Source organism: Mandrillus leucophaeus, unplaced genomic scaffold (assembly GCF_000951045.1).
Source record: "Mandrillus leucophaeus isolate KB7577 unplaced genomic scaffold, Mleu.le_1.0 Scaffold220, whole genome shotgun sequence".
Taxonomy (NCBI): Eukaryota; Metazoa; Chordata; class Mammalia; order Primates; family Cercopithecidae; genus Mandrillus; species Mandrillus leucophaeus.
The window spans coordinates 346004-373554 of record NW_012102255.1 but is presented as its reverse complement, the minus strand read 5'-3'; the positions used below and the strand labels follow the sequence as shown (position 1 = coordinate 373554).

Genomic DNA, 27551 nt, shown 5'->3' with positions numbered 1-27551 from the left:
GAAGGCTTCTTTCCCCACAGCGTAGTAGGTCAGGCCCTACTACTTGTTTGGAGAAGAAATAATTGTTACTTAATAATGTATGTATAGCTGTCTCTATATGCTTTAAAAGGAATCTGTTGAGCGTCATCCAAGTATTTTCTGTCTAACTTCAGCTCCACTTCCTCACAGGATTAGTTCTGTGTGTGTTTTTTGTTGTCATTTCAAAGTGGTGTCAGAAGTGATTTAGAGAGGTTCATGATATTTTATTTGAAACTGCTGGTACTTAGATGTTTGAGGAAATCAAGTTTTTAGTGTTGATTAGAATTAAATATTAATCAGAAAATCACTCAAGGTAATTTCTAAATCACATGTCAAAGAGATGCAAAAATGCAAGTACTTATGTGGTTATTTTTACTTTCAAACTTGAGTTAGATTTTTGTTAGTAATTATAAAATAAGGAAATAAACCAGTAAAATTGGAGTTCAATGACTTGAGTTAGGAATGATTAACATTTTTAAAGACGGACACAAATAACTTGAATAGCTATAATTTGCTTTCTGTGCACGTGGGGGATAAAGGTAGAGGACACAGGTTATACTCTGGAATTTTCACTGCTGTTAAGTCACCCTAATGTTAAGCAAAACTAAGCAGTTTTTGTTTTTTCCCTTGTGTGCACTGTGCTTCCATGGATTAAAATTCATATTTGATTTAAAATAATATGTAATTTGCTCCTAAAGCAAAGATAATTTAAATATTGAGGAGTTCAAGGAATATTAAATCATAATTCTTGACAATTATGGTTATGTTAGAATTAAATATTAAGTAATAAGGCCATCTAGTGGTAAAATTTTCAAATTTTAATGAATGAGAAAGTCTGATATCTGTTTCACTAAATGTGAACTTCAGAGCTTATCAGATAGCTGTACTATAAGACCATTAAAACTTTATGCCAGAAAACAGTTGAGCCTGAGGTAGTTTCTCCTTATAGAAAATGAAGGCTCTCTGGTTATATCCTAAAGATCCTGTCTGCAAATTGCTCATTCAAACACATGATATTTTTCTAGATTGTAATAATCAGAGCCACAAACAATAACTATAAAGAATAAAAATTGGGAACAAAGTGGAGATTTAATAGCAGAATAGAATGTTAAAATTTATATGCCTAAAATTTTTCCAATCTGTTCTACGACATCCAGGGCCTATTATGTGCCAGGAAATGAGTAAGACTTAGGTCCTGCCCGTAAAAGAAAAGCACACCATTGTCTGTCTTTGTATTTAGAACTTTTCAAAAGTGTTGGACATTGACAACTTGCTTTTTGAAGCAGTTAATCTTGAATACGCCTGGAATCTGCATTTCAAACAAAGGTCTTTAAGTGATTGTTAGGCAAATACAGTTTGAAAATTATGCTATCCACTATGTTGCAATTATATAATAAAATGGCATCTTAGAAAATTATATGTGTAACTGTAACTCAGATATGTAAATGGTAAACACTTGATGGGGAAGGAACAGATAAAATGAGCCACATGTTCATAGTTTTCCAACAGGTATCACAAAAATAATAGAGCAAAGAAGCTGAAAAGAAACGGAAGAGATACTCTTATTTCTAACTCTTTGCATTATTGTAGTGTTTAACAACATTATTAAATCTTTTTTTTTTTTTTTTTTAAACAGGGTCTCACTTTTTCACCCAGGCTGGAATGCATTGGCCTGATCTCAGCTCACTGTAACCTCCGCCTCCTGGGTTCAAGCTATTTTCTTGCCTCAGCCTCCCAAGTAGCTGGGACTACAAGCGCGTGGTACCAGCTAATTGTTGTATTTTTAGTAGAAACGGGGTTTCACCATGTTGGCCAGGCTGGTCTGGAACTCCTGACCTCAAGTGATCTGCTCACCTCGGCCTCCCAAAATGCTGGGATTACAGGTGTGTGCCACCGCGCCCGGCGTATTACATCTTTTAACAAGTAAAATATGTCTTGAATATTTCTTTTTTTTAAATCAAACAGGACATTTGCTAAATGTTAAAAAAAGGATAGTTACTTTCAGCCGGGCGCGTTGGCTCACGCCTGTAATCCCAGCAGTTTGGGAGGCCAAGGTGGGCGGATCACCTGAGGTTGGAAGTTTGAGACCAGCCTGACTAACATGGAAAAACCTTGTCTTTACTAAAAATACAAAATTAGCCAGGTGTGGTGACGCATGCCTGTAATCCCAGCTGCTTGGGAGGCAGAGGCAGGAGAATCGCTTGAACCCTGGAGGCGGAGTTTGCGGTGAGCCGAGATCAGGCCATTGTATTCTAGCCTGGGCAGCAAGAGTGAAACTCTGTCTAAAAAAAAAAAAAAGAGAAAAGAAAAAAGGATAATTACTTTCACATAAGCTATGTCTGCCTGCTTTCCTTTCCAGCTATCACAATTAGCTGTTACTGTGATTCAAGAAGTTTTCCTTAGTTTTGAAATTAACTATTAAAATTAATTTAGAATATTTTTATTTGCCTCTGAAATTAATTATATTATTCACATATTAATCTTGTGCTCTGACTTTTCATTTTCATTTATAAAATAATTTTTCCCTCTAGGTGTTTGGAGTAGATGACAATCAGGATTATAATAGGCCTATTATCAATGAAAAACATAAAGATCTAATAAAAGATTGGGCTCTCAGTTCCGCTGCAGCAGTAATGGAAGAAAGAAAACCACTAACTACATCTGGATTTCACCACTCAGAGGTATACATCTCTTCTGTGTACCTATTTGTATGCATAAAGTATAAATTCTATTTTTTTTTTTTTTTTGGTCCAAGACGGAGTTTTACTCTGTTGCCCAGGCTGGAGTGCAATGGCACGATCTCGGCTCACTGCAACCTCTGCCGTCTGAGTTCAAGTGATTATCCTGCATCAGCCTCCCAAGTAGCTGTGATTATAGATGTGCACTGCCATGCCCGGCTAATTTCGTATTTTTAGTAGAGACAGGGTTTCACCATGTTGGTCAGGCTAGTCTCGAACTCCTGACCTCAAGTGATCCACCCACCTCAGCCTCCCAAATTGTGAGGATTACAGGCATGAGCCACCGCACCCAGCCTGAATTCTTATCATTTGTAAATTACATTATTTTAAGCAATTAATGTATCTCCTTATAAAATGCTTCTAAGAACTAAATTTTTACAAATTTATTTTCTAATGAAAGCCTAAAGCAATTTTATAATAATTCAACTTTAATTTTTATTAAGTTTTAAAAATATTATTTTGTCAATGAGGAAAATATTATGTTTCAGTAAGCAGTTAATGAGCTATATGCTCATAGTTCTGATTGGCATTATGAGATAAAACAAGAAACATATGCTGCTTATGGTTTCTTGGAAGTATATGTTTCCTGTATATCATACCAGGAAACATCCACTGGGGCACTGCCTAATAGATACAATTTATATACCTCAGTAACTGCAAACACAGTACAGCCCAGGATATACTTACAATAATATGAAACTAATTAAGGATTGCTTGGTTACGATAATTACAATCAGTATGTATAGTAGAGCTAGAAAGATCTTACCCAGAGCTGCCACTTTTAGCTCAGAGCTTTTGAATCAGTCACTTCTCCCTTATCTTCTGTTTTCTCATCTACACAAATGGCATTTTTGATAAAATCTATTTATAGAGAATTTAATGAAGTATATAAAGCATCCAGCGTATTACTTGCCTGAGATTTATGCACTTAACAAATGTTTTTTACCTTTATCAGAAATGATATTAGAATTTCATACAGCTGGGCGTGGTGGCTCAAGCCTGTAATCCCAGCACTTTGGGAGGCCGAGATGGGCGGATCACGAGGTCAGGAGATCGAGACCATCCTGGCTAACACGGTGAAACCCCATCTCTGCTTAAAAAAAATACCAAAAAATTAGCCGGGCAAGGTGGCGGACGCCTGTAGTCCCAGGTACTCAGGAGGCTGAGACAGGAGAATGGCGTAAACCCGGGAGGCGGGGCTTGCTGTGAGCTGAGATCCGGCCACTGCACTCCAGCCTGGGCGACAGAGCGAGACTCCGTCTCAAAAAAAAAAAGAATTTCATACCACATTGATGTATCAAAAAGAAATGTAAAAAAAGTATCTAAGGCAGAAGTACTAATTATTATTTACTCAGATAATAAGAACTAGCATTCAATGGAAGCTTTCATTCTCTCACTCATGCTATAGTGTCTCTCAGGAAATAAGCTAATTTGTAACATACAAATATAAATTAATATAAAATGGAAAATAAAAGAAAAAAATGAAATATAAAAGAAGAAAATCTTAAGGTATAAATAAAAGAAAATATAAATAAAATGTTAACATTTGTATTAAGTATAAATAAGATTTGTTTTTTACATACAGGTAAATAGACCTATATGTTTGTTTATTAATGTTAAAATTGTTTCTTTATATGGTCTACTTCCCGAAAACTGTCAAAGCAATTACTGTATTTTAGGGCTCATTATTTCCCCATGATTGGGAGAATTTTAATTCTGGTTCCTGTTTTATGAGATGTTTAATTTACTTATTGAAAGCAGGTGATAGTTATTTGAGGCAATGTGTTGCCATTCTGAGTAACCCAGGAATGGTTTTGGTAAATGTGAATTTAAATAGACTCTCTTCTCTCTTCTCTATTCCCTGAACCCCTGCCAAGCAAAAGCTATAGCCCTAGTAGGTTCTTCTGTAGGAATTACCTAACAGGCCATTTAGAACACTTCACAGAATGGTTTTACATAAGCGTGTGTCAGTGACACTCATACTGTTGGTATTCTTAGCATGGTCCACATGGCTCTGGTACCACCTTCACTACTCAGAAATGTGGGCAGGTAACAGAAAACCTTGGATGGGATTAAGGATGCAGCAGGCTTTAGTATCCTTAGGAGGCTTCACTCTATGTGTGTCATTCTCTATACTTACTATTCTTTTTTTTTTTTCTTTTTTTTTTTTTTTTGAGGCAGAGTCTCGCTCTGTCACCCAGGCTGGAGTGCAGTGGCACAATCTCAACTCACTGCAACCTCCGCCTCCCGGGTTCACGAGATTCCCCTGCCTCACCCTCACAAGTAGCTGGGACTACAGGTGCATGCCACCACGCCGGGCTAATTTTTGTGTTTTTAGTAGAGACAGGGTTTCACCGTGTTGGCCAGGATGGTCTTGAACTCCTGACCTCAGGTGGTCTACCCACCTTGGCCTCGTAAAATGCTGGAATTACAGGCATGAGCCACCACACCTGGCCTATACTTACTATTCTTACATACTATTCTTGAAATCATGTAGTGATTTATCTCTTTGAAGTCTTCACTTCTTCAGTGTTTAGCTTGTCATTATTAATCTATCAAACCTGGCACTTTTTTTTTCTTTTTGAGACAAAGTCTCGCTCTGTTGCCAGGCTGGAGTGCAGTGGCGTGATCTCAGCTCACTGCAACCTCCACCTCCTGGTTTCATGCCATTCATCTGCCTCAGCCTCCCGAGTAGCTGGGATTGTAGGCATGCACCACCATGCCCAACTAATTTTTGTGTTTTTAGTAGAGACAGGGTTTCACCACGTTGGCTAGGATGGTTTCAATTTCCTGACCTTGTTATCTGCCCACCTCAGCCTCCCAAAGTACTCGGATTACAGGCGTCAGCCACCATGCCCGGCCCAAATCTGACACCTCAATGAAATATTTGTTTTTGACTAGTTCAAAATAAAGTTTCCGTCATAGCTTTCCACTCCCTAGTTGTCATTACAGTTTTCATATGAAGCCTTGGCTTCTCTAGAGATTTTTCATTGAGAATTTAACAAAACAGTTTCATTTAGTAACATAGTTTGTTTTCAGAGAAAATCTTTATTTTCTAGAGAATTTTTATTTTATGTAAGAGAAAATGTAATAAATGATAATATAGCAAGGTGAGGTTTACTTATGGGTTTGTATGACAAGTTACTGTGACTAAATGAAATTGTCTTTCATGAGACTCAGATATGACCAGGCTGCATGATTTCGTTTTCTTATTTTTCCCCTTTAGGAAGGCACATCTTCATCTGGAAGCAAACGTTGGGTTTCACAATGGGCTAGTTTGGCTGCCAATCATACAAGGCATGATCAAGAAGAAAGGATAATGGAATTTTCTGCACCTCTTCCTTTAGAGAATGGTATTCTTTCTCTTTCTCTCTTTCATTCTTCCTCCCTTTCATTCTTCCTCCCTTTCATTCTTTATCCCTTTTTTCTTCTCTTTCGCCATTTCTCTCTTTCTCTTACTCTTTCCTTCTGTTTTTTGTGAATCATATATCAGTTGTTATTATAAAAACAAGCAAAATCTATATAGTAAGAAGGAAGTTAAACCTAAATAAACAATTCACATATTCTCATGCTGATACATGAATTTATTTTATAAGTAAAACGCTGATTTTTATTAGATATTGTATATTTTGAGGGATATTAAGCAGGGGACAAATTCAAAGTGATAAAACTGTTTTTTGAGAAATTCTGTGGACTTCATAAGTTGAGACTTCTAAGGACAGGTGAACAGACACCAGCTTGGATTTAATAGTTCATTCCAAGGCACTTTTCCTTTTAGTTGTAAATTTCTGCTGTTGAAAATAAGAATGGTTTTTAAATTTTGTGTTTTTACTTTTAAATAAAAATTCTTCCTACTCTTTCTGATATGCTGATATCTTAAGATATGATTTTGAGTAATGATGCAGCTCTCATTAAAGTATAATCTTAACTAAAGATAAGGAAATAATTTGTAGATGAAGCATAATATATATGTGTGTATATATATTACATATGTAGATGAAGCATATATATATTGTATATATGTTAAAATTTAAAAATAAGTTGAAGACAGGTCTAAATGATTTCATTCATAAATACAACAGGTATTTATTGAGTGCCTACTTCATGTGATACATTTAATGAAAAAGAAATTAATAATCTTACAAATCTATGTCGTATGATTTTTATTACAAACAAAATGAAATTTATTTAAACAAAATGAAATTGTTTGCCTTCAAGGATTTCATTATTGCATTTTGTTCATTAGTTAAGACCCTGAAAGGGGATGAGGAGATGGTGCTCAAAAGGTACAAAGTCTCAGCTAGACAGGAGGAAGCAGCTTGTTTTTTCCTGAGGTCTACTGCACAGCCTGGTGAATATAGTTAATAATGTAGTATTGCACCTTTTAGATGTTCTCATCACAAAAAATGTTTACTCTTTGAGGTGATGAATATGCTAAGTAGCTTGATTTAATTATTTCACATTGTATTTATGGTCAACATTTTATATACCATAAACATATACAAATATACATTGTCAACTTACAATAAAAAATCAAAATAAAAAACTTATCCAAGTTGAAAAATAAATACCCATTTACAGTTAAAAAACAAAAAGACCCTCGATGAGATTTTGTACGTGGTTTTTATCTGTTTTCTTAATTTCGTTCTGGTTGCAAATGGAAATTTGTTTTGTCTCAGGCTTGTGGCACCCCAAAAATCTGTTTTAAGAATTTTGTAAGTATTAGAAGTATTTGAGGAAGCTACATAGCAGTGTACTAGAAAAGCTACATCATTTATTTATATTAGAATCTAGAAGTTATTGATAGTATTACCAAAAATTCTTTTGAGGGAACAGAGTCATTTGCTTCATATACCCTGTGTTTAGGAAACAAAGAAACCAGACAGAAGGCTAGATAAATTTACCAAAGAATCTGTTATAAAATTATTAAGTATTATCTGTGAAAAGCAAAGTTCTACCCTTGTTATAAAAAATAATATACCACTTAGCTTTCATGATCTCATTTCTATTCATCATATTTAAATGAACTTATTTACATAAGCTTGATAAATCCACTTAAATCGTAAAATGTTTTTGTTAAACATATTGAATGTATATGGGGAGGGGGCAGTATGAGAAATACTAGAAAAATACAAAAGGGTAAAGTAGCCATTACATTCTAGATGTTTCAGTTAGTACTAAGGAGATAAGACATATGAAAGAAAAAACAAAACAAGATATAACATGATTAATGACTAAATTAAAGTTAAATCTATCAGTTCAGCAAGGATTTTCCTCCATCATAACATTGTATTGATACGATATTTAAATGCTGAACTTTTAGGATTATAAAGAGAAAAAAAAGACCCACAGAAGCTGTATCTAGTATCTTTTCTCCATTTATCCCTAAGGGATTAGGAAGCTTTATATGTTAATTTATATTTCCCTGAAAAGATGTCTCCTTTTTCTCAAAAATACATTCCATTTTTAACAGTCAGGAAAATCCTTAAATATTCTCAAATTCTCTCGTGGAAAAATCAAAATATATATTTTCTCATCGGCTTCTACTTGAAAAAAAAGAAAGGGATTTTGTATTTCCATATGTGGCATTAATAATCAGAAGACTATAATTTAAAACTTCCTCAATTTATAAAATTTTGCTGTGTCCTGACTGTGAAAATTCTGCTATTTCATACTTACAATTTTTAAAATTCTTTTAATCAGCTATAGATTTTTTTGAAATGTTAAAGCTCTGTGTTTTTCATTTTACTTAGGAAATCCAAAAGTGTCATTCTTTGAAGTAGATAATACTTTTTTAAAACTATATATTTTGTTCTTCTCTACTGTGTAGTTGAAAATACAGAAAATAAACAATGTTTATTTGACATTCTCTGTATACATCTACAATAGTTAGATTCTGGCTTTTTGAGCAAACCTCAAGGATGGAAGGTTACAAAAGCAAGAATGAACACAGTGAACTTTCCTTCTATAAAACACATTAAGAGGAAAGAAGAGCAATATATTTAGGTTTAAGATCAGATGAGCCTTATATACCATTATGACTGTAGTTAGTAACAATGCATTGTATATTTGAAATAGCTGAAAGTAGATCTTAAATGTTCTCACCACAAAAAGGATAAGTATGCTAGGTAATAGATATGTTAATTAGCTTGACTTAGCCATTCCATAATGGCATACGTGTATCCAAACATCATGTTATACACCACACAGATACATAATTTTTGTCAATTAATAAATAGAAAATTAAATATATGAAAGGAGAAAAATGATCAGATGACTCTAATTTTCATCTCATACAATTGGCCTTCCTGACTCCTCTAGGAATTGCTTATTTGTGCAGCTTGAAATTGTACTTACTTTTTAAACTACTTAGTCACAATGCTGGCTCACTTGTTTTTTAGGCTAAGTCATTTTTAATTACATCTCAAAATGTAATGTAATATAGCTGGCCCTCTGCATCCATAGGTTTTGTATTAGTGAGTTTTGCATCTGTGAATTCACCTGAGGACTGAAAATATTTGAGAGGGAAAAAGAAATGATCGCGTCCCCACCGAACGTGTATAGACTTTATTTTTTGTACTTATTCACTAAGCAATACAGTATTAACAACTATTTACATAGCTTTTACATTGTAATAGGTATTATAAGTAATCTAGACATGATTTAAAGTATATGGGAGGGTGTGAGTAGGTTATATACAAATACTACATCACTTTATATAAGGTACTTAAGCATCCTTGGAATTTGGTGTCCTGGGGGAAGAAGGGGTCTGGAACCAGTCTTCGTGGATACTGACAGACAACTGTAGGGTGCTCCTTTTATTTTTATTTTTTTGTCTTAACCAATTCCTTCTTTGTGGTTTTTATTTTATAGAGACAGAGATCAGTGAGTCTGGCATGACAGTGAGAAGTACTGGCTCTGCAACTTCCTTGGCTAGCCAGGGAGAGAGAAGGAGACGAACCCTTCCCCAGCTTCCAAATGAAGAAAAGTCTCTTGAGAGCCACAGAGCAAAGGTTATAACACAGAGGTCAGAGATAGGAGAAAAACAAGACACAGAACTTCAGGAGAAAGAAGCACCTACACAGGTATACCAGAAAGATAAACAAGATGCCGACAGACCCTTGAGTAAAATGAACAGGGCAGTAAATGGAGAGACTCTCAAAACTGGTGGAGATAATAAAACCCTACTTCACTTAGGCAGCTCTGCTCCTGGAAAGGAGAAAAATGAACCTGATAAGGAAACTTCTTTGGTAAAGCAAACATTAGCAAAACTTCAACAACAAGAACAAAGGGAGGAGGCTCAGTGGACACCTACTAAATTGTCTTCCAAAAATGTTTCAGGTCAGACAGATAAATGTAGGGAGGAACCTTTTAAACAAGAATCACAACCTCCAGAAAAAAATTCAGGACATTCTACAAGCAAAGGAGACAGAGTGGCACAAAGTGAGAGCAAAAGAAGAAAAGCTGAGGAAATTCTGAAAAGTCAGACTCCAAAGGGAGGAGACAAGAAGGAATCCTCCAAGTCATTAGTGCGACAAGGGAGCTTCACTATAGAAAAACCCAGCCCAAACATACCCATAGAACTTATTCCCCATATAAATAAACAGACTTCCTCTACTCCTTCTTCTTTAGCATTAACATCTGCAAGTAGAATACGAGAAAGAAGTGAGTCTTTAGATCCTGATTCTAGTATGGACACAACCCTTATTCTAAAAGACACAGAAGCAGTCATGGCTTTTCTAGAAGCTAAACTACGTGAAGATAATAAAACTGATGAAGGACCAGACACTCCGAGTTATAACAGAGACAATTCTATTTCACCAGAATCTGATGTAGATACAGCTAGTACAATCAGTCTGGTTACTGGAGAAACTGAAAGAAAATCAACCCAAAAGCGAAAGAGTTTCACTAGCCTCTATAAAGATAGGTGTTCCACAGGTTCTCCTTCCAAAGATGTTACAAAATCGTCATCTTCAGGTACTAGGGAAAAAATGGAAAAGAAAACAAAAAGTCGTTCCACAGATGTGGGTTCAAGAGCAGATGGTCGTAAATTTGTTCAATCCAGTGGGAGAATAAGACAGCCTTCGGTAGACCTAACCGATGATGATCAAACCTCTAGTGTACCTCATTCTGCCATCTCTGATATTATGTCATCTGATCAAGAAACTTACTCCTGTAAACCTCATGGACGGACTCCACTTACCTCAGCTGATGAGCATGTACATTCCAAACTGGAAGGAAGTAAAGTAACGAAATCTAAGACTTCTCCGGTAGTATCTGGTTCATCCAGTAAATCGACCACCCTTCCAAGGCCACGACCTACCAGGACTTCCCTCTTGCGCAGAGCACGACTTGGTGAAGCTTCAGACAGTGAACTTGCCGATGCTGACAAAGCATCTGTTGCTTCTGAAGTATCCACAACAAGTTCTACATCAAAACCTCCCACAGGAAGGCGTAACATCTCTCGGATTGATTTATTGGCTCAGCCTCGTAGAACACGACTTGGCTCACTGTCAGCTCGTAGTGACTCTGAAGCAACAATTTCTAGAAGTAGTGCCTCTTCGAGGACCGCAGAAGCCATCATTAGAAGTGGAGCCAGATTAGTACCATCAGATAAATTTTCTCCTAGAATTAGAGCTAACAGTATCTCTCGACTCTCAGACTCCAAGGTCAAAAGTATGACCTCAGCTCATGGCTCTGCTTCAGGTAAATTGGATCCAGATTTCTAATAGCATTAGCATGTTGTATATTTTGGGGTTCCTTTTTTAAAAAAAAAAAGTGTCTAGTTGTCTTCCCAAGATACTCGTTCGAAACAAAAGTTATGATATATGAGGTGGCGAGGGAGGTTCCATGAAATAGTTTTATGTAGCATAGTAAATGGAAAAGTCAGAAGTTATATATACTTCCAATTAAAGTCCTGGGGCAAAATAGTGATTTCAAAATTAGGAATTCATTGAGCTGATTTAGGAGTTTTAATTCTCCAGTTGGTGATATATTTGGATGTGTGTGTGTCAAAATTAGATTATCTGGCATTATCTGGTTTAAAGTATAGGAATTAACATTGTGCTTCTAAAAGCGTGTGTTTAACCTTTAAATATCCTCACATAATTCAAAGCCCTTAAGAACTTGAAGAAAAGCAGCGTATGCTTCATTACTTCTTTCAGAGTTAAATAATCAATGTTTTGTTCTTTTTTTTCCCTACCTATTTTGAAATGTCTCACATACTTTACCTATACTTTTTAAAGTTAAATCTGTTTATAGTTGGAGCAGGTGAAAACTAACCCTTAATTTATTTCAGTGGAAGAAGATGGATTCATGGGGAATCACTCAGCATATATTGGCCAAACTGGGCTGTAGAAATTTAACTGGTTATGAGCATTATCTCAAAAAGTGCTGTTACATCGTTTAACTCTAGTAATTAGGTGTAATTGAATATAATAACTACAAAAACTACTTACTCTCCACCAGAATTTAACTGATGTTGTTATATTTGTTTGCTTACATACTTTGTGTTCAGAGCTGAAGCCATTGAGAGACATGTGTGACCAAAGAGTCATGAGGTGGATATTTGTTTGTATCCTGTAAGCCTGTTCTCATTACTTCATAATGAGCCTCCTGTGTGGGCGTGGCTGCAAAGGCCAGTGTGGGAGGCCAGCTGTTATAACAGGCTTGCAGATGCGTGATGATTTTCAGTAGGCAGACATCTCAGTGAGCCCTAAGTCTTGAGTTAAAAGTGGAGGGGAAGTTGATAGGAAATTTCATCTTTTTATTTTTGATTGGTTTACATCTACCACACTATATCCTACAAGACCCTAAAGGAACGGTACTTTGCATATGATACTTTTTTCACTTTTCTTCCTCTTTTCACTGCTGCTTTCCTCCACTCCATTCACCTCTCTCTCTTTGCTGGTCAGTGGGTTTGGTAATGATGGTCACTGTCTATGGTAGAAATGGATGTAGGCTGAAGCCAGATAACATATAATCATGATTCCAAAAAAAAATTAGACAACATTTTCCTTATTACCCCAGTCCTCATTTCCACACTTGAAGCTTTGGTTGGTGGTTCATAAATTTATTGCCAAATATTTTAAAACTAACTATTTTGGTTTTTTTTTTCATTCTGTTGTTGCTTATGGTTCTACTTCTTCAATTCACATTTCATCTCTGCTGCATTTCCTGAAGAAATTTCTTCTGCTATACTCCGTGTTTTATCACCTCATCTCCATTAAGATATGTGTGTATTTTCCTGTCTTAACATAATTTCTGTGTTACCAGGTAGCTTGGAGTACCTCTTAACACATGATGTGGTTTTATTCCTTGATATTTAGGATAAGGCTTGAGATCCAAGCTAAATATGATTACTTCAGCAGGTCTAAGAAACAACTGTAAGATGCTATATATAAAGCTACATTTCATTTTCTGCTTCTTTGAATACAGAACTTGATAAATATTCAGTTTTCTGTGTCCAAAAATAACCTTGAATTGTATATGAAATTCCCTAGGACAAATTGAAGTATATGATTTTGGTCTTTTCATACTTACTAGCAGTATATTAAATAATGAGAATCATGGAATTTTAAGAGTTAGAAAAGTTATTCCCTTAAGGGAACTGAGGCCAAGAGAGAAAATAACCTGCCCTGGGCACATGGCTGTGGCAGGGGCGGAATGAGAATCAAAGGCTTTTAATCCCCAGCCTGTTGTTGTTCTGCCATATTTATTCTAGCTCTAAGAAATAGTTTGAGTGTTTACTTGTATGCAAGCTTCCAGAAGACAGCTGGAATCTACTGGATTATTATCAGGAGTATATGCAAGGTCAATATACTATATAAAGGTTTTGGTATTGTTTACTAAAATCTTTGCAATTCTGATGTTTTACCCAGTTTATATTCTCTATTCCACCTTATGAGCATAAAGCCACATTGTAATCTGGGATTGTATATTCAGATTCTCTCAAGGTACCCATTTATAGTATTACATCTTATCTAGGACAGTAGCCAGCATCTTTCATTCAGTGTGAACATACTATAATAGCTGTATGGAGAAGGTCATCAAACAAACAAACAAACAAACATACCTGTTTGATTTTGCTAATTTAGGTGCCTTTGATATTATAACATTTCTGTTTAAGATAATTATACTATTTTGAATGGAAAAAAAAAAGAAAATTTTTATCTTTTGAAACATGACTTAAAAGAATGTTAAATCATACTGATCAGTGTTGCTGTGCACGGTATAAACTTTAAAGACCTTGGAAATAATCTGAACTTAGCACCTTTGATATTGTCCCAATTGGATATGTAAAAATAATTCTGTAATGTTTCCAATTCCATATTTTAGATGATGTCTTTAAAATAGTTTTAGGCCAGCACAGTCTTTCCTGCTTGTAATCCCAGTGTTTTAGGGGAGGGCAAAGTTGGAGGATTACTTGAGCCCAGGAGTTCAAGGCTTCAGTGAGCTGTGATGACACTACTTCATTCCAGCCTGGGACAAGTGAGACCCTGTCTCCATTAAAAAAAAAAAAAAAAAAAGAGTTTTTTTAAAGTAACGTGTAATAAAAATAGAAGATTGGAAATCTCAGATTTAGCATTAAGAGAAGAGTTCTGTTATGTTTCTCTGATGTAATTTGCAATTTGCTTCTAGGAGTTTAACTAGTTTTTTTTCCCCCCAAACATTCCTTCAATGATTTTTTGTTTGTTTGTTTGTTTGTTTGAGACAGAGTCTTGCTCTTGCTGCCCAGGCTGGAGTGTAATGGCATGATCTCAGTTCACTGCAACCTCTGCCTCCCGGATTCAAGTGATTCTCCTGCCTCAACCTCCCAAGTAGCTGGGATTACAGGCGTGTACCACCAGGCCCGGCTAATTTTTTGTATTTTTAGTAGAGACGAGGTTTCACCATATTGGTTAGGCTGATCTGTCCTCCTGTCTCAGCCTCCCAAAGTGCTGGGATTACAGGCACCTGACCTCCTTCAGTGATTCTTGATACCAAGTTGTAACTGAGACATCCAGATTTATTTTGGCAAGATACATTTAAATTTAAAGACCTTGAATTATCAAAATAAAGCACTTGGTTTTCATTATAAGTGCACATTTTAGAAAATGAAAACATTATGTTAATATCCTTAAAAATTTTTTAGACTGTTTGCTGTCCCTTTTTAATTCTAATCTTCACAGTTTATAGGCAGTAGAAATTAAATGTTGGACATGCATGGCTTGAATTAACTCTTTCTCCAGGCCAAAGGACAAAACAGAGCATTGTCAGCAGTTTTTCTCCCCAACTGATCTTATTGCTGCATGCTCATAAATATACATGCAAAACATGTTTGTGGTAATTTTCCACTAAAATATTCTGATATAGTATGAAGATGCAATGTGTGTTTTCTGAAGTGTGTTTGCAAAATCTATAGTTGCACGTTTTAATGCCAACAAAGAAATTGGAACAGTCACAGAAATACGATACTAACAACTCTTTTTTTCCTTTTTAATTCTCTAGACATCATAAATGATAGTATGTTTTTGTAGTGAATATAGTAGTTTAGTACTACAACACAAGAGGGAATGTTGCCTATTATATAATTAAAAACTAAATTTTGTAATGAATGCTGTAGCTCTAGCTAAGAGCTTAATCAAGCCCATCTTGGAACTTTCATTTTAATATATATGCTGTCTAGGCCTTTACTAACCAATAAGTCTCTTAGAGATTGGCGTTTCAAACACCTTTAAATGCCTTAGTAATATCAACCCATCAAATGAGCCTAATAATATATTAAGAAAATCTAATTTATTTTTATAAATTGTTACTTAAGCTGAATAAAATTCAAAAGAAAAAGTTTTTCTTCAACACAGGTAGAAATCAGAAATCAGAAAAACTATCATTACATGAGAACTTTAGATTGTCTTTTTAAAACAACTTGACTGGGCACGGTGGCTCATGCCTATAATCCTAGGACTTTGGGAGGCTGAGGCAGGTAGTTTACCTGAGGTCAGGAGTTCGAGATCAGCGTGGCCAACATGGTGAAACCCCGTCTCTATTAACAATACAAAAATTCGCCAGACATGGTGGCGGGTGCCTATAATTCCAGCTACTCTGGAGGCTGAGGGCAGGAGAATCGCTTGAACCTGGGAGGCGGAGGTTGCAGTGAGCCGAGATGGCGCCATTGCCCTCCAGCCCAGGTGACAGAGGGACACTCCATCTCAAAAAAAAAACTTACTGGAAACAAAAGTGTAGAATGTATGCAACACTTGGAATCTCAGATAATTAGTTTTGAAGTCTGGGAGTCCATAGACCTGGCTTATACTGTGATTTTAGCAAGGTAAGACCTCTCTGGGCCTGTTTCTTCTCTGTAAATGTAAATGGAAGAATTTAGACTCATGTCAAAGGTCATTCGGTTCCAAAATTCTATGAAATAAGTAGATGGGGGAAAAGTTAAAATATTTTAACTTGAAGTTTCTTTGGTGTTAATTAGCGGGTGGTAGAGAATTTAGGGAAAAAAAAAAAGTTGGGTAGCTGGTATAGTTTGGAAGCAAATGTTAAGAAAGCAAAAAGTTTTGAAATTAATTCTTTGAGAAATAATAGGTTAAAGGGCCTTGCATTGAACTCCCTTTCCCAGTTCCTTCTCCACCAGTAGCCGTCATTTCACTCAGTCTCTGCTCTGCTGTTCGTTGTTACACAGACTCAGTGTGTCCAGAGGTAACTGGAGCTTTTCTTCGTAGTACACCATGTGTGATATGTTTTCCACTGGCAAAGGGAGCTCTTAATTACTTAATAATTTTTAATCACATTTTTATTTCTGTGCTATATGCTGATTATTTTATCCAGTTTCCTCCTCAATTTTAAAAGAACGTACCTAAAGATGTTACCTTTTACTTTGTAAAATATGCTGTATTCTTTTGATTGCTTTTCTTTTTGTGTTTGAGACGGAGTCTGGCTGTGTCACCAGGCCAGAGTCAGTGGTGCAATCTCAGCTTACTGCAACCTCTGACTCCTGGGTTCATGTGATTCTCCTGCCTTAGCCTCCCATGTAGCTGGGATTACAGGCATGCACCACCACGCCTGGCTAATTTTTGTATTTTTAGTAGAGATGGGGTTTCGCTATGTTGGCCAGGAGGGTCCCGACCTCCTGCCCTTGTGATCCGCCCGCCTCAGTGTCCCAAAGTGCTGCAATTACAGGCGTGAGCCACGGCACCCAGCCTCTGATTGCTTTTAAAAGATATTATTAGTAGCTTTACTATTCTTACTGACTTCTAGGTAGACCAACCTATGAAAAGAGATGGAAAGTTTGTGAAAAGGAAGTTTTTCTCTTACTTTTTTCCTCAAAATGTAATTGCTTTTTGATCCTAAGCTCAGACTATTTAAAGTTAATTCTAGCATGGCTCTGCTTATATGTGGTCACCTGACATTTAACATATATTAACAGTACTTGGCACTCAGTCTCTCATTCTGCTTTCATGTAGTCAGCCATCGATGCCATTCTTTCTCAGCCATCAATGCCATTCTTTCTAAGTTACCTCGAAATTAACTGTCTTAGTTTTATCATACTTATGTTTTCATATGTTCTCCAGTTTATTAAAGCTCTTTGTTAATTGCTTTTCTTTTCTCTCTAGTTTCCAATCATATGTATGGTGACCATAGTTGCCTAATCAAAAATCAGGAAATTTGATGTAACAATTGATTTTTTTTTCCTTATGAACACTATTGTAAGATAGCAAAAAACACACATTTAGCATTTAATGAAACGGTTTTTTGAGAAGTACAAATTTGTTTACAGTATTTCTGATTTTGCCTGCCATATTTCTAATTCTTTCTAAACCTCTTTACTCTTGTTCCTAAACTTTTCCTAAAATTGGATTCAAGTCTCAGGATCACTTCAACTCATGGAAGTTTTTATATCTAGAAATGAGTACATTATCACCATGGTAAAAATAGTATCTATGTTAATAAATTATCTTACAGTGTTAAAATCAGAAATTATGTTTAAACTCCTCAAAAAAAATCTATGACTAATTACCTAGTATATGCATTTGCATACACTTTTACAGAGAGCCGTGAACTTTCCGCATATGTTCATTCTCTCATATCTGTGAATGAATGTCGCTCCAAACATCAGGATCTCCAGATAGGGGTGTGAATGAGCACAGATCGATAGGCTCTAATTTATGGCATATTCCTCATTATAGAGTTCTCTGTTTCTTAAGCCGGTTCTGGTGGCAAGGTATGCCAGTTTTATCTGAGAGCAAGCTCAGCCTTAGAGATCCCCAGGTAAAAATGTACTTTTTGGAGGAAAAGACATAAAAGGCATAAAATTCGAGTGGAGGAACTTCTGGGTTCTGTGCAGCTTAGGGTCAGTTTCTATTGAAAAGGAAAAAGATGCTAAGGTTTTATTACTTTAAAACGCCGATAACATTTAATGCTTTTCACTAGGTTTCGGAAAAGTAAGTGTTTATATCCAGGAAGTCTTACATTTTTTCCAAAATATTTGTTAAAAATTTGCTAGCCAACGCTCAGCTAAGTGCTAGATATATGTTACTGGATTAAACAGACATGGTTCCTGCCCTTGTGAAGTTTACCAGGAATTAGCCTTTATTTCTCTTCTTTACCTCTACTGATGCTTCACAAATTATTTGTATGTTTGATTCTCATATTAACAGTAGTAAAGTGTCTGCTTTGTCTTCTGATTTTTTAAATGTTTCAGCAATGCCATTTTTTAAATGTCTTTACTAACTGTAAATAAGAAAGTGATTGCCACTTTCTTTAATGTGACTCTTCACAGTATCTCCTGTGCCTTCAATGTCAATGGTTGTGACAAAAGCTTGTAGAGTTTTGCTTTTTGTAGATTTTATGCCATTGTCTATTTTCACCATATGCTTTCAGTGTCAAAGCAGCAGAGAGTTGTACTGAAGATGCTTTGTTGTGTTTTTTACCATGTAAAAAGATTTTTTCCAACCGTAGCGTAACAGGATGTTGAATGACAGAGGTAATGTTTTTTTTTTCTGCCATAAAGGCATAATTTCCACAGCCGGAATTATGCACGTCTGTGTGTTGGGAAAAGAGAGTTTTTACCATCTCCATGTTGAAAGTCCATGTGGCATGAGGAAATCTTTTCCCTTGTTTTTATTTTTGTTGTCGTTGATGTTGTTACTGTCTTTTTTTTTTTGGAAAAATTCATATTTTCACTCAAATAAGAAATATTTGCAATTGAAAAGTGCTCCAGTTAAACATCGATGGATAGAGCTTGCTTAGTTGTTTATCATTAGTGAAATTTTTCATCTGAATGTTTATTCACCACACTATGGAAAACATGGTCTTTCGATGTTTTTGATTCTTCATTGTTTTTAATTCACCAAAGTGTAATGTTTCTATCTCTAAGGAGTAGTAGACTTATGGTTTTTGTGAGGTATGTGTATGTCAGTTTTTGAAAATTGTGCTGTGTGTGCGCTCTCATGGTGTTTTGAAGTCATGACTTTTACCTCCTTTAAATGATAACATAATAATTCTTTTTTTAATAATTAAACTAATTTAGTAAATTCAAGATGGAGGCGCTTTCCTACTGATTATGCTTCCACCTCAGAAGATGAATTTGGATCAAACCGTAATTCCCCTAAACATACCCGTCTACGTACTTCTCCAGCCCTGAAAACCACTCGCTTGCAGAGCGCTGGATCAGCAATGCCTACTAGTTCTTCATTCAAGCACCGGATTAAAGAGCAGGAAGACTACATCCGAGATTGGACTGCTCATCGAGAAGAGATAGCCAGGTTGGTTTTCAGAACTTACCTTTAAGAACTGAAAATTTCTAAGAACGTTGCAACTTGGCAACAGAGTTTAGCTTGTACTTCATTTTTACTAGTAGTCTAGGAACTGAAATCCACAGATAACTGTGAACTCTGTTTAGTCAGTAGTATTACTCTCTATCCAACTTTTTTCCTTTTTTTTCTATACCTGTGCCACTAACATATTGTAGAACTGATTTATTTTGACCTTTTCTCTCTCCCCTCTCCTCCCTTTTTAAGAGTTTCTTTTATAGATGGTGATAAGTAAGTATAACTTTGAAAGGGAGGCAGTATCAGATCTACATAATTAAGAACTGTGCAGGCAATTTATGGATTACTTTCCTTTAAACTTCCAAAGATGTAATAGTATACGTGTTAGAGATGTGGCTAATGCTCTCTGGAGAGAATTAGGGTAAGCAGATTTTCACTCATACTTTTATGAGCTCATTAAGTATGGTTAGTTCAACCCTTTAGTAAGTAAAACAAAATATGATTATTTTGAAGATTAAATAAATATGTTTATAGTAACTTTTAGATTTAGATTATGTACAAAAAATAAAATTTATGCTGCAGATGATTTTTAATTAATAACATAATTAATAACTTACTATGGCTGAACTTTGAAGACAGATTATACTCAAGCAGATGTTATAGTACTTAAAATATAAGGATTTTTTGTTTAAAGTTTGTGAGATGTTAAATTTTATTGCACTATACCATTTGTTACCTAAACATTTTCACTGTGTACATACTAAGCTTACTTCTGTCTTTAAGACCTTAATCTTCAAGTTGTATACTTGAGAACGTTATTAAAGAGTTTATACATAATATTTCATAGATGGTTTTAAAAAACAACAAACTTTTACTCTATCTTAATGTTCATCTTTTTTTTCTTTATTTCATTGACTTCTGTGAATTGTGTTTTTTCTGGCTCATTGGTTTGATGTTTAGTTTTTTATTTTTAAAGACTATTCACTTGTCATTGCTTTTATTCTTGGAAAAAACATGCCTTTCTAATCTCATTGTGCTGCTTAAAACATTTTTGCTTTAACATACAAATAGCTTTTTAGGAGAGTAATTACTGAAGCATTTTAAGCCAGTTGTTCTAGTTAGAGGAAAGGCATATATGTGCTTTGGCATCCATGGATCATTATGGGCCGACAAAATGCTTGTAGAGAGAGCAACTTGACACATTTTTTGTACTTCCAGGCTCAGCTGGCAACCACAGGTCTTACTCTTGTCTCATCATATTTCCCCTTCCCTTGAAAAAGACGTCCATATAATGATCCAGTGGTGCCTGTATGTCTAGATGCCTCCTGGCAGGAGGCCTCCTCTCTCAAGCTCCCTCTACCCCAAACTAGAAAGACTAAAACCCTTCTTCTGAGCCAAATACACTTCCCTACCCTCAAATAAAAAAACAGTTGTAATACAAACAGAAGAGGGAATAAGGGTTATACACTGTATTTTCACTTGGTTCTATTTTGCTATGTGCATAGTGTTACTATTATCAATGTGTACTTTTTATTATCTATGGCAGGACTTTAAGGCCAGGCTATTTAACCTCCAGTGATGTTCATGCCTTATCCCTCTAGTTTGTCAGTAGCACTATGCTAATAAAACTTGACTTTGGGATTTTAATTTTTCAAGATATACTTTCCAGACATATATCTCAAAGCTAGAGAAGTGGGGTTTTTTTGTTTTATTTTATATGGAGAAAAAAGGAGGGTAGTGGAAGGAAGAAGGAAAAATACAAAATATGGAAGGAAATGTTGATATGTAATTTTCTATAGGGCAGTGATAAGTTTGCTTAGCGTGAGAAAATTCATTTTCAAATGGCTGTGAATCACAAACTAAGTAGAATATGAGAAATAATTTTATTTATTTACATGAACTACTACTGTCACCTAAAAGACTCCTGTGCTAAGAGCAATATTTGAAGAGTAGTAAAGACACTTTTATTTGAAAAATATAATAGTGAGTTTTAATGTATTATAAAAATGTTTTATGCTTTAGCATACTCTTTCTGTTTAGAATTTAGGACTATTTCACTTGATCAGCACTTTGTTAATCTGTACATAGTAACTGTTTACCTGCATTTAAATTTAAAGCACAAAAGCAAGCTCCATTTAGGATATAAAGTATATAAGCGAGATATGGCATATTTGGTCTTCAGTTTGACGAGGGAAAGTTTCTTTCAGGTATCCCTGATGCATATGCTTTGTTAGCTCCTGCCTCAGTTTCTCTGTTATGAATACAGATATTAACTTCCATCTAATAGGAATATAAGACATGATGCAGACTTTCATGAATATTAGGGTAAATAGAGCTATAATACCAGCTTTACAGATGACCAAATGAAACATATTTAACCAAAAAATTATACTGGATGATTATCTACAGTAACACCTCAAAGATAGTGCAGGTTTGGTTTCAGACCACTATAGTAAGGCAAATATCTCAATAAAGTAAGTCACATAATTTTTTTTGTTTCCTAGTGCATATAAAAATTATGTTCACACTATACTGTGTGCAGTAACCCTGCTTCTTAAAAAAGTGTATATACCTAAACAAGTAAATATTTTAGTGCTAAAAACACTAGTGATCATCTGAGCCTTTAGTAAGTCATCAGCTTTTTGTTGACACGGGGTCTTACATCCCTGCTGATGACTGCTGACTTATTTGAGGGTGGTGGTTGCTGAAGGCTGGGGTGACTGTGGCGATTTCTTGGTTTTTTTTTTTTTTTGAGAGAGTCTCACTCTGTCGCCCAGGCTGGAGTGCAGTGGCGCGATCTCGGCTCACTGCAAGCTCTGCCTCCCGCGTTCACGCCATTCTCCTGCCTCAGCCTCCCGAGTAGCTGGGACTACAGGTGTCCGCCACCACGCCCAGCTAATTTTTTGTATTTTTAGTAGAGACGAGATTTTACCGTGTTAGCCAGAATGGTCTCGCTCTCCTGACCTCATGATCATCCCGCCTCGGCCTCCCAAAGTGCCAGGATTACAAGCGTGAGCCACCGTGCCCGGCTGCGATTTCTTAATTAAAATAAGACAGCAGTGAAGTCTGCCACATTGATTGACTCTTCCTTTCATGAAAGATTTCCTTGTAGCAATGCGATGCTGCTTGATAGCATTTTACCCAGAGTAGAACTTCTTTCGAAACTGCAGTCAGTCCTCCCGGACCCTGCCGCCGGCTTATCAACTGAGTTTATGTAATATTCTGAATCCTTTGTTGTCAAGTTAATAGTGCTCACAACAACCTCACCAGGAGTAGATTCTATTGCAAGATACCACTTTCTGTTCCCATCCAGAAGCAGCAGCTTCTCATCTGTTAATGTTTTATCATGAGATTGCAACAATCCAGTCCCATATTCAGGATCCACTTGTACCTCTAGTCCTTCTAGTGCTCTTGCTGTTTCCACCATATCTACAGTGACTTCCTCCACTGAAGTCTTGAACCCTTAAAGTCATCTATGAGGGTTGGAATCAGTTTCTTCCAAACTCCTGTTAATCTTGATATTTTTAGCTCCTCTATGAATCACAAATGTCCTTAATGGCATATAGAATGGTGAATCCTTTCCAAAAGAGTTTCAGTTTACTTTGTCCAGATATATTAGAGGAATCATTACCTATGACAGCTATAGTCTTGCAAAATGTATTTCTTAAATAAAGGAATACATTTTCTGCTTAGAAGACAAAAATGGGCCAGGCGCAGTGGCTCACACCCGTAATCCCAGCACTTTGGGAGGCCGAGGCAGGCAGATCACGAGGTCAGGAGATCAAGACCATCCTGGCTAACACAGTGAAACCCCATCTCTACTAGAAATAGAAAAAATTATCTGGGCACGGTGGTATGCGCCTGTAATCCCAGCTACTCGGGAGGCTGAGGCAGAAGAATCGTTTGAATCTGGGAGGCAGAGATTGCAGTAAGCCGAGATTGCACCACCGCACTTCAGCCTGGGACAGAGCGAGACTCTACCTCAACAACAACAAAAAGTCAAAATGACTCCTTGATCCATGGGCTGCAGAATGGATATTAGCAGGCATGAAAACAACATTAATCCCCTTGTACATCTCAGTCAGAGCTCTTAGGTAACCAGGTACATTGTCCATGAGCAGTAATATTTTGCAAGTAATCTTTTTTTTCTGAGCAGTTTGTCTCAACAGTGGGCTTAAAATATTTAGTAAACCACACTGTAAATATGCCGTAATCCAGGCTTTATTGTTCCATGTGTAGAGCACAAGCAGAGTAGATTTAGCATAATTCTTAAGGGCCCTATGACTTTAGGAATGGAAAATGAGCGTTGGCTTCCAACATAAAGTCACCAGCTAACCCCTAACAAGAGAGTCAGCCTGTCCTTCGAAGCTTTGAAGCTGGGCATTGTCTTCTCTCTGGCTGTGAAAGTCCTAGATGGCATCTTCTTCCAATAAAAGGCTGTTTTCTCAACGTTGAAAACCAGTTGTTATTATAACCACCTTAATCGGTTATCTCAGCTAGATCTTCTGGACAACTTGCTACAGCTTCTGTATCAGCACTTGCTGCTTCTCTGTGCACTTTTATGTTGAGGGGATGGTTTTGTTCCTCAAGCCTCATGAACCGACCTCTGCAAACTTTTCTTTTGCAGTTTCCTCACCTCTGTCAGCATTCACAGAGTTGAAGAGAGTTCGGGTTTTGCTCTGGATTCGTTTGGCTTAAGGGAATGTTGTGGCTGGTTTGATCTTCTATCCGGACACTCAGACTTTGTCCATATCAGCATTAGGCTATTTAGGCTGTTTTGCTTTCACATCATCCCTGTGTTCACTGGAGTAGCACTTTTAGTTTACTTCAAGAACTTTTCCTGTGCATCCACAACTTGGCTGTGTGGCACAAGAGGCCTAGCTTTTGGTGGTTGCTGGAATAGTAAGGCAGAATTTAAAATGGTTCCCTGGTTGATCAGATGGGAGATTGGTGAGGGTAGGGAAGCCAGAAGGTATGGAAAGAGAAGGTAGGTTGTATTTTGGTCATACTGACACCAAGATGCCTAAAGGATAGCCCTGTGAAAAAATCTAGCAGACAGTTGAACCGTGGCTGTGAAACAGGAAGCCGTGAGAGCTAGACTCATCGTTGTAGAGTCATTCGCAAAGAGTAAATACTAGAGCCAGTAAATGGTGTCACCAGGGAATGGTGAGGGAGCTGCAAATGTAGCTGAACTCTGAGATAAGCTCAGTGACAGGGATGCAGTGTAGCTGAGTGGTGAAGAATATGGACTATGGACTCAGACCATATTCTTGGTCTGAGATTCAAACCTAACTCGACCACAAGGTCTGTGTGACCCTGGGTGAGTTAACTGTGCTCTAGTGATCTCATCTGGAAAATGGACTTAATGGTGCCAACCTGAGAGAGGTGACAAGTTGATGCAAATACTTAACCTAGTGCTTGACATATAGTCAGTAGTCAATAAATGTTAGTTATATTTAAGAGGGATACAGAGAAAACAGTGGTTTATGATTATAGTTAGAACTTTATTTGGAGTTTTCAATTTTCTGTAGGTCTCACATATTTAAATTTATGAGAATCCAGATATACTTGGAATTTCAGAATCAGCATTACATTCCTACAGTTTATAAAATGCTAGGCTTACCTTATTTGTGCTAAAGAATCCCAGCCAATGCTTTGTTCAGATTTTCAGTCCAAACTTAATTATTACAAATGTTTTTGTCCTCTTAGTAAAAACAGTGGTATGTAAGTGGCTTATTTTTTAATATTAAAGTGATCATTAAATAGATGTGTCGGCTGGGCGCGGTGGCTCACGTTTGTAATCCCAGCACTTGGGAGACCAAGGCGGGCAGATCGCCTGAGGTCAGGAGTTCGAGACCAGCCTGGGCAACATGGTGAAACCCCATCTCTACTAAAAATACAAAAATTAGCTGGGTGTGGTGGCGGGTGCCTGTAATCCCAGCTACTCGGGTGGCTGAGGCAAGAGAATTGTTGAAACTCGGGAAGCGGAGATTGCAGTGAGCCGAGATCACACCACTGCACTCCAGCCAGGGTGATAGAGTGAAACTCTGTCTAAAAAAAAATAAATGTATCACAGAACACCTATCAGTCCCATTCCCTGGTTTGTTGATTCCAAATGAAACTCACTTGGCATTGTAAGACAAAAAGCTTTTATTATTACTGAGTCTTTTACACATAATTTTATTAGTGAAATTCAAGTAAAAAGAATACTGATCAAATTCTTTGAAAATATTTTAAAATAAGACTATGGTTTATGTTTTTCAAGCCTAAAATATTTGCAGTTACAGTTATGAATGAGTGGTAATCTTAACAGTAAAAAACCAAATTACTTGTAATTTTAATACATTATTAAAAGCTTTGTGCTTTTATTGTTTGTTTTGTTGGTAGGAACCAATTTAGTTGTCAGAATTAAATGGTATGGGTTTTCTTATTGTGTATAAGGTAATATAATGCTTTTCTGTGTATTGCAATTTAGCTAACAAGTCTTTAATTATAATACAATTGAAGGATATACTACATGTGGAGTTGTGAGTGGAGGTGAGCTTTGATAATACCAAAATGTTTTTTGTTTTGGAGAAAATATTATGGAAATAAAAATGACCTTAATCAAGGAATAAGGCATATCTGCTAAGTCAGTTTTAAGACATAATTTATTGATTCACAATATCTAAAGTCTAGGCCCTGTTATTTTGTTGGGCTAGTCAGATCCAAAGAGCAAGAGTAGGGAAATAAATCATCTGCCCATAGGGTCAGATGACAGTGATTCTTCAATTTCTCTGTAGTTTCCCACATTTCCTAAAACTTCATTATTCCTTCCTCATAGTCTCTACCCGGGTTTCTAAAAATATTCTGGCTATCTCGAGTCTTGTTTATTAAGTACTTTCCTGTCAGATGACATCAGACCATCTTCTTTTAACTTACTGATTTTGTCATTGGTGGAGATAGCGTGGGTTTGCTAAAACCTGCAAAGTTATCCTCTTAATTACCTCTCTATTTGCGACTTTCTCTGCTTATTTGAAGCACATTCATAAGTCTAGTTTCGAGACTAGAATCTTTCTACATTTTACCAAATGTAACTTATCTGTAGTGATAAACATTTCATTGACAATAATTTGAGGTGCCTTAAAAAAAATTAAATCCCTGTCTCTTGATAGCTAGTAGACTCCATGTACTTTGTTTGAACTCTGCTTTTGTAATCAGGTCACTCATTAAATTGCTCTTGCTGCCCAAAAGAAACCTCCAATTTCAACTCATTATTATCCCATCCTAAACCTTTTGTGGCTCAGAGTAACTCTGTCCCAGTTCTCCATACTTTTGTTGCATAAAGAATGGGGTTTGCCAAATTTTTTTCGTTAAGGTCTTCTATTATTGAATCACAATGCCACTAACATCTAATAAATTAACTGACAGTTTCCACTAATGGAAGAGAAAGATCTTTCCTTTTCATTAGGAGACTTTTTTGTGAACCTTCCTTATAGTTGATATGTAAGTCAAATATGTGAGTTAATCAATACATAAATTAATCTTTAAGCCTCTTGACTGAACTTTTTATTCTTTATTGTACAGTGAGATCATGAAATCATTCATAACCATTGCTTTGTAAATACCAAATAAATTTTTAAAATTATTTTATTTTGAGACAGTCTCACTCTGTCACACTGGCTGGAGTATAGTGGCACGATCTCAGCTCACTGCCACCTCTGCCTCCCAGTTTCAAGCAATTCTCGTGCCTCAGCATCCCGAGTAGCTGGGATTACAGGTGCATACCACCACGCCTGGCTAATTTTTTTGTATTTTTAGTGGAGATGGGGTTTCACCGTGTTGGCCAGGCTGGTCTCGAACTCCTGACCTCAGGTGATCCGCCCACGTCGGCTTCCCAAAGTGCTAGGATTACAGGGGTAAGCCACCACGCCCAACTGATACCAAATAAATTTTGTTGAATAAATAATGCCTGGAGTCTTCCCAAATTTGTCTGTGTCTCCTTTGTTTTTTGTTGTTGTTTTGTTGGATTTTTTTCTTCTTTTTTTTTTTTTTTTTT

General features: G+C 36.4%; 1 protein-coding gene across 4 annotated transcripts in view; it reads left to right on the top strand.

The window, feature by feature from the left end:
* CEP170 (centrosomal protein 170kDa) overlaps positions 1-27551 on the top strand; it is a 130578-nt gene that overhangs the window by 75502 nt on the left and 27525 nt on the right. For 3 of the 4 annotated variants that reach the window (XM_011981154.1, XM_011981155.1, XM_011981152.1), the window contains 4 exons: positions 2550-2699; positions 5983-6109; positions 9630-11462; positions 19273-19507. In XM_011981154.1, the coding sequence (XP_011836544.1) occupies positions 2550-2699; positions 5983-6109; positions 9630-11462; positions 19273-19507 (2345 nt within the window). The remainder of the gene's footprint in view (positions 1-2549; positions 2700-5982; positions 6110-9629; positions 11463-19272; positions 19508-27551) is intronic. The other variant, XM_011981156.1, reaches the window with a different exon arrangement.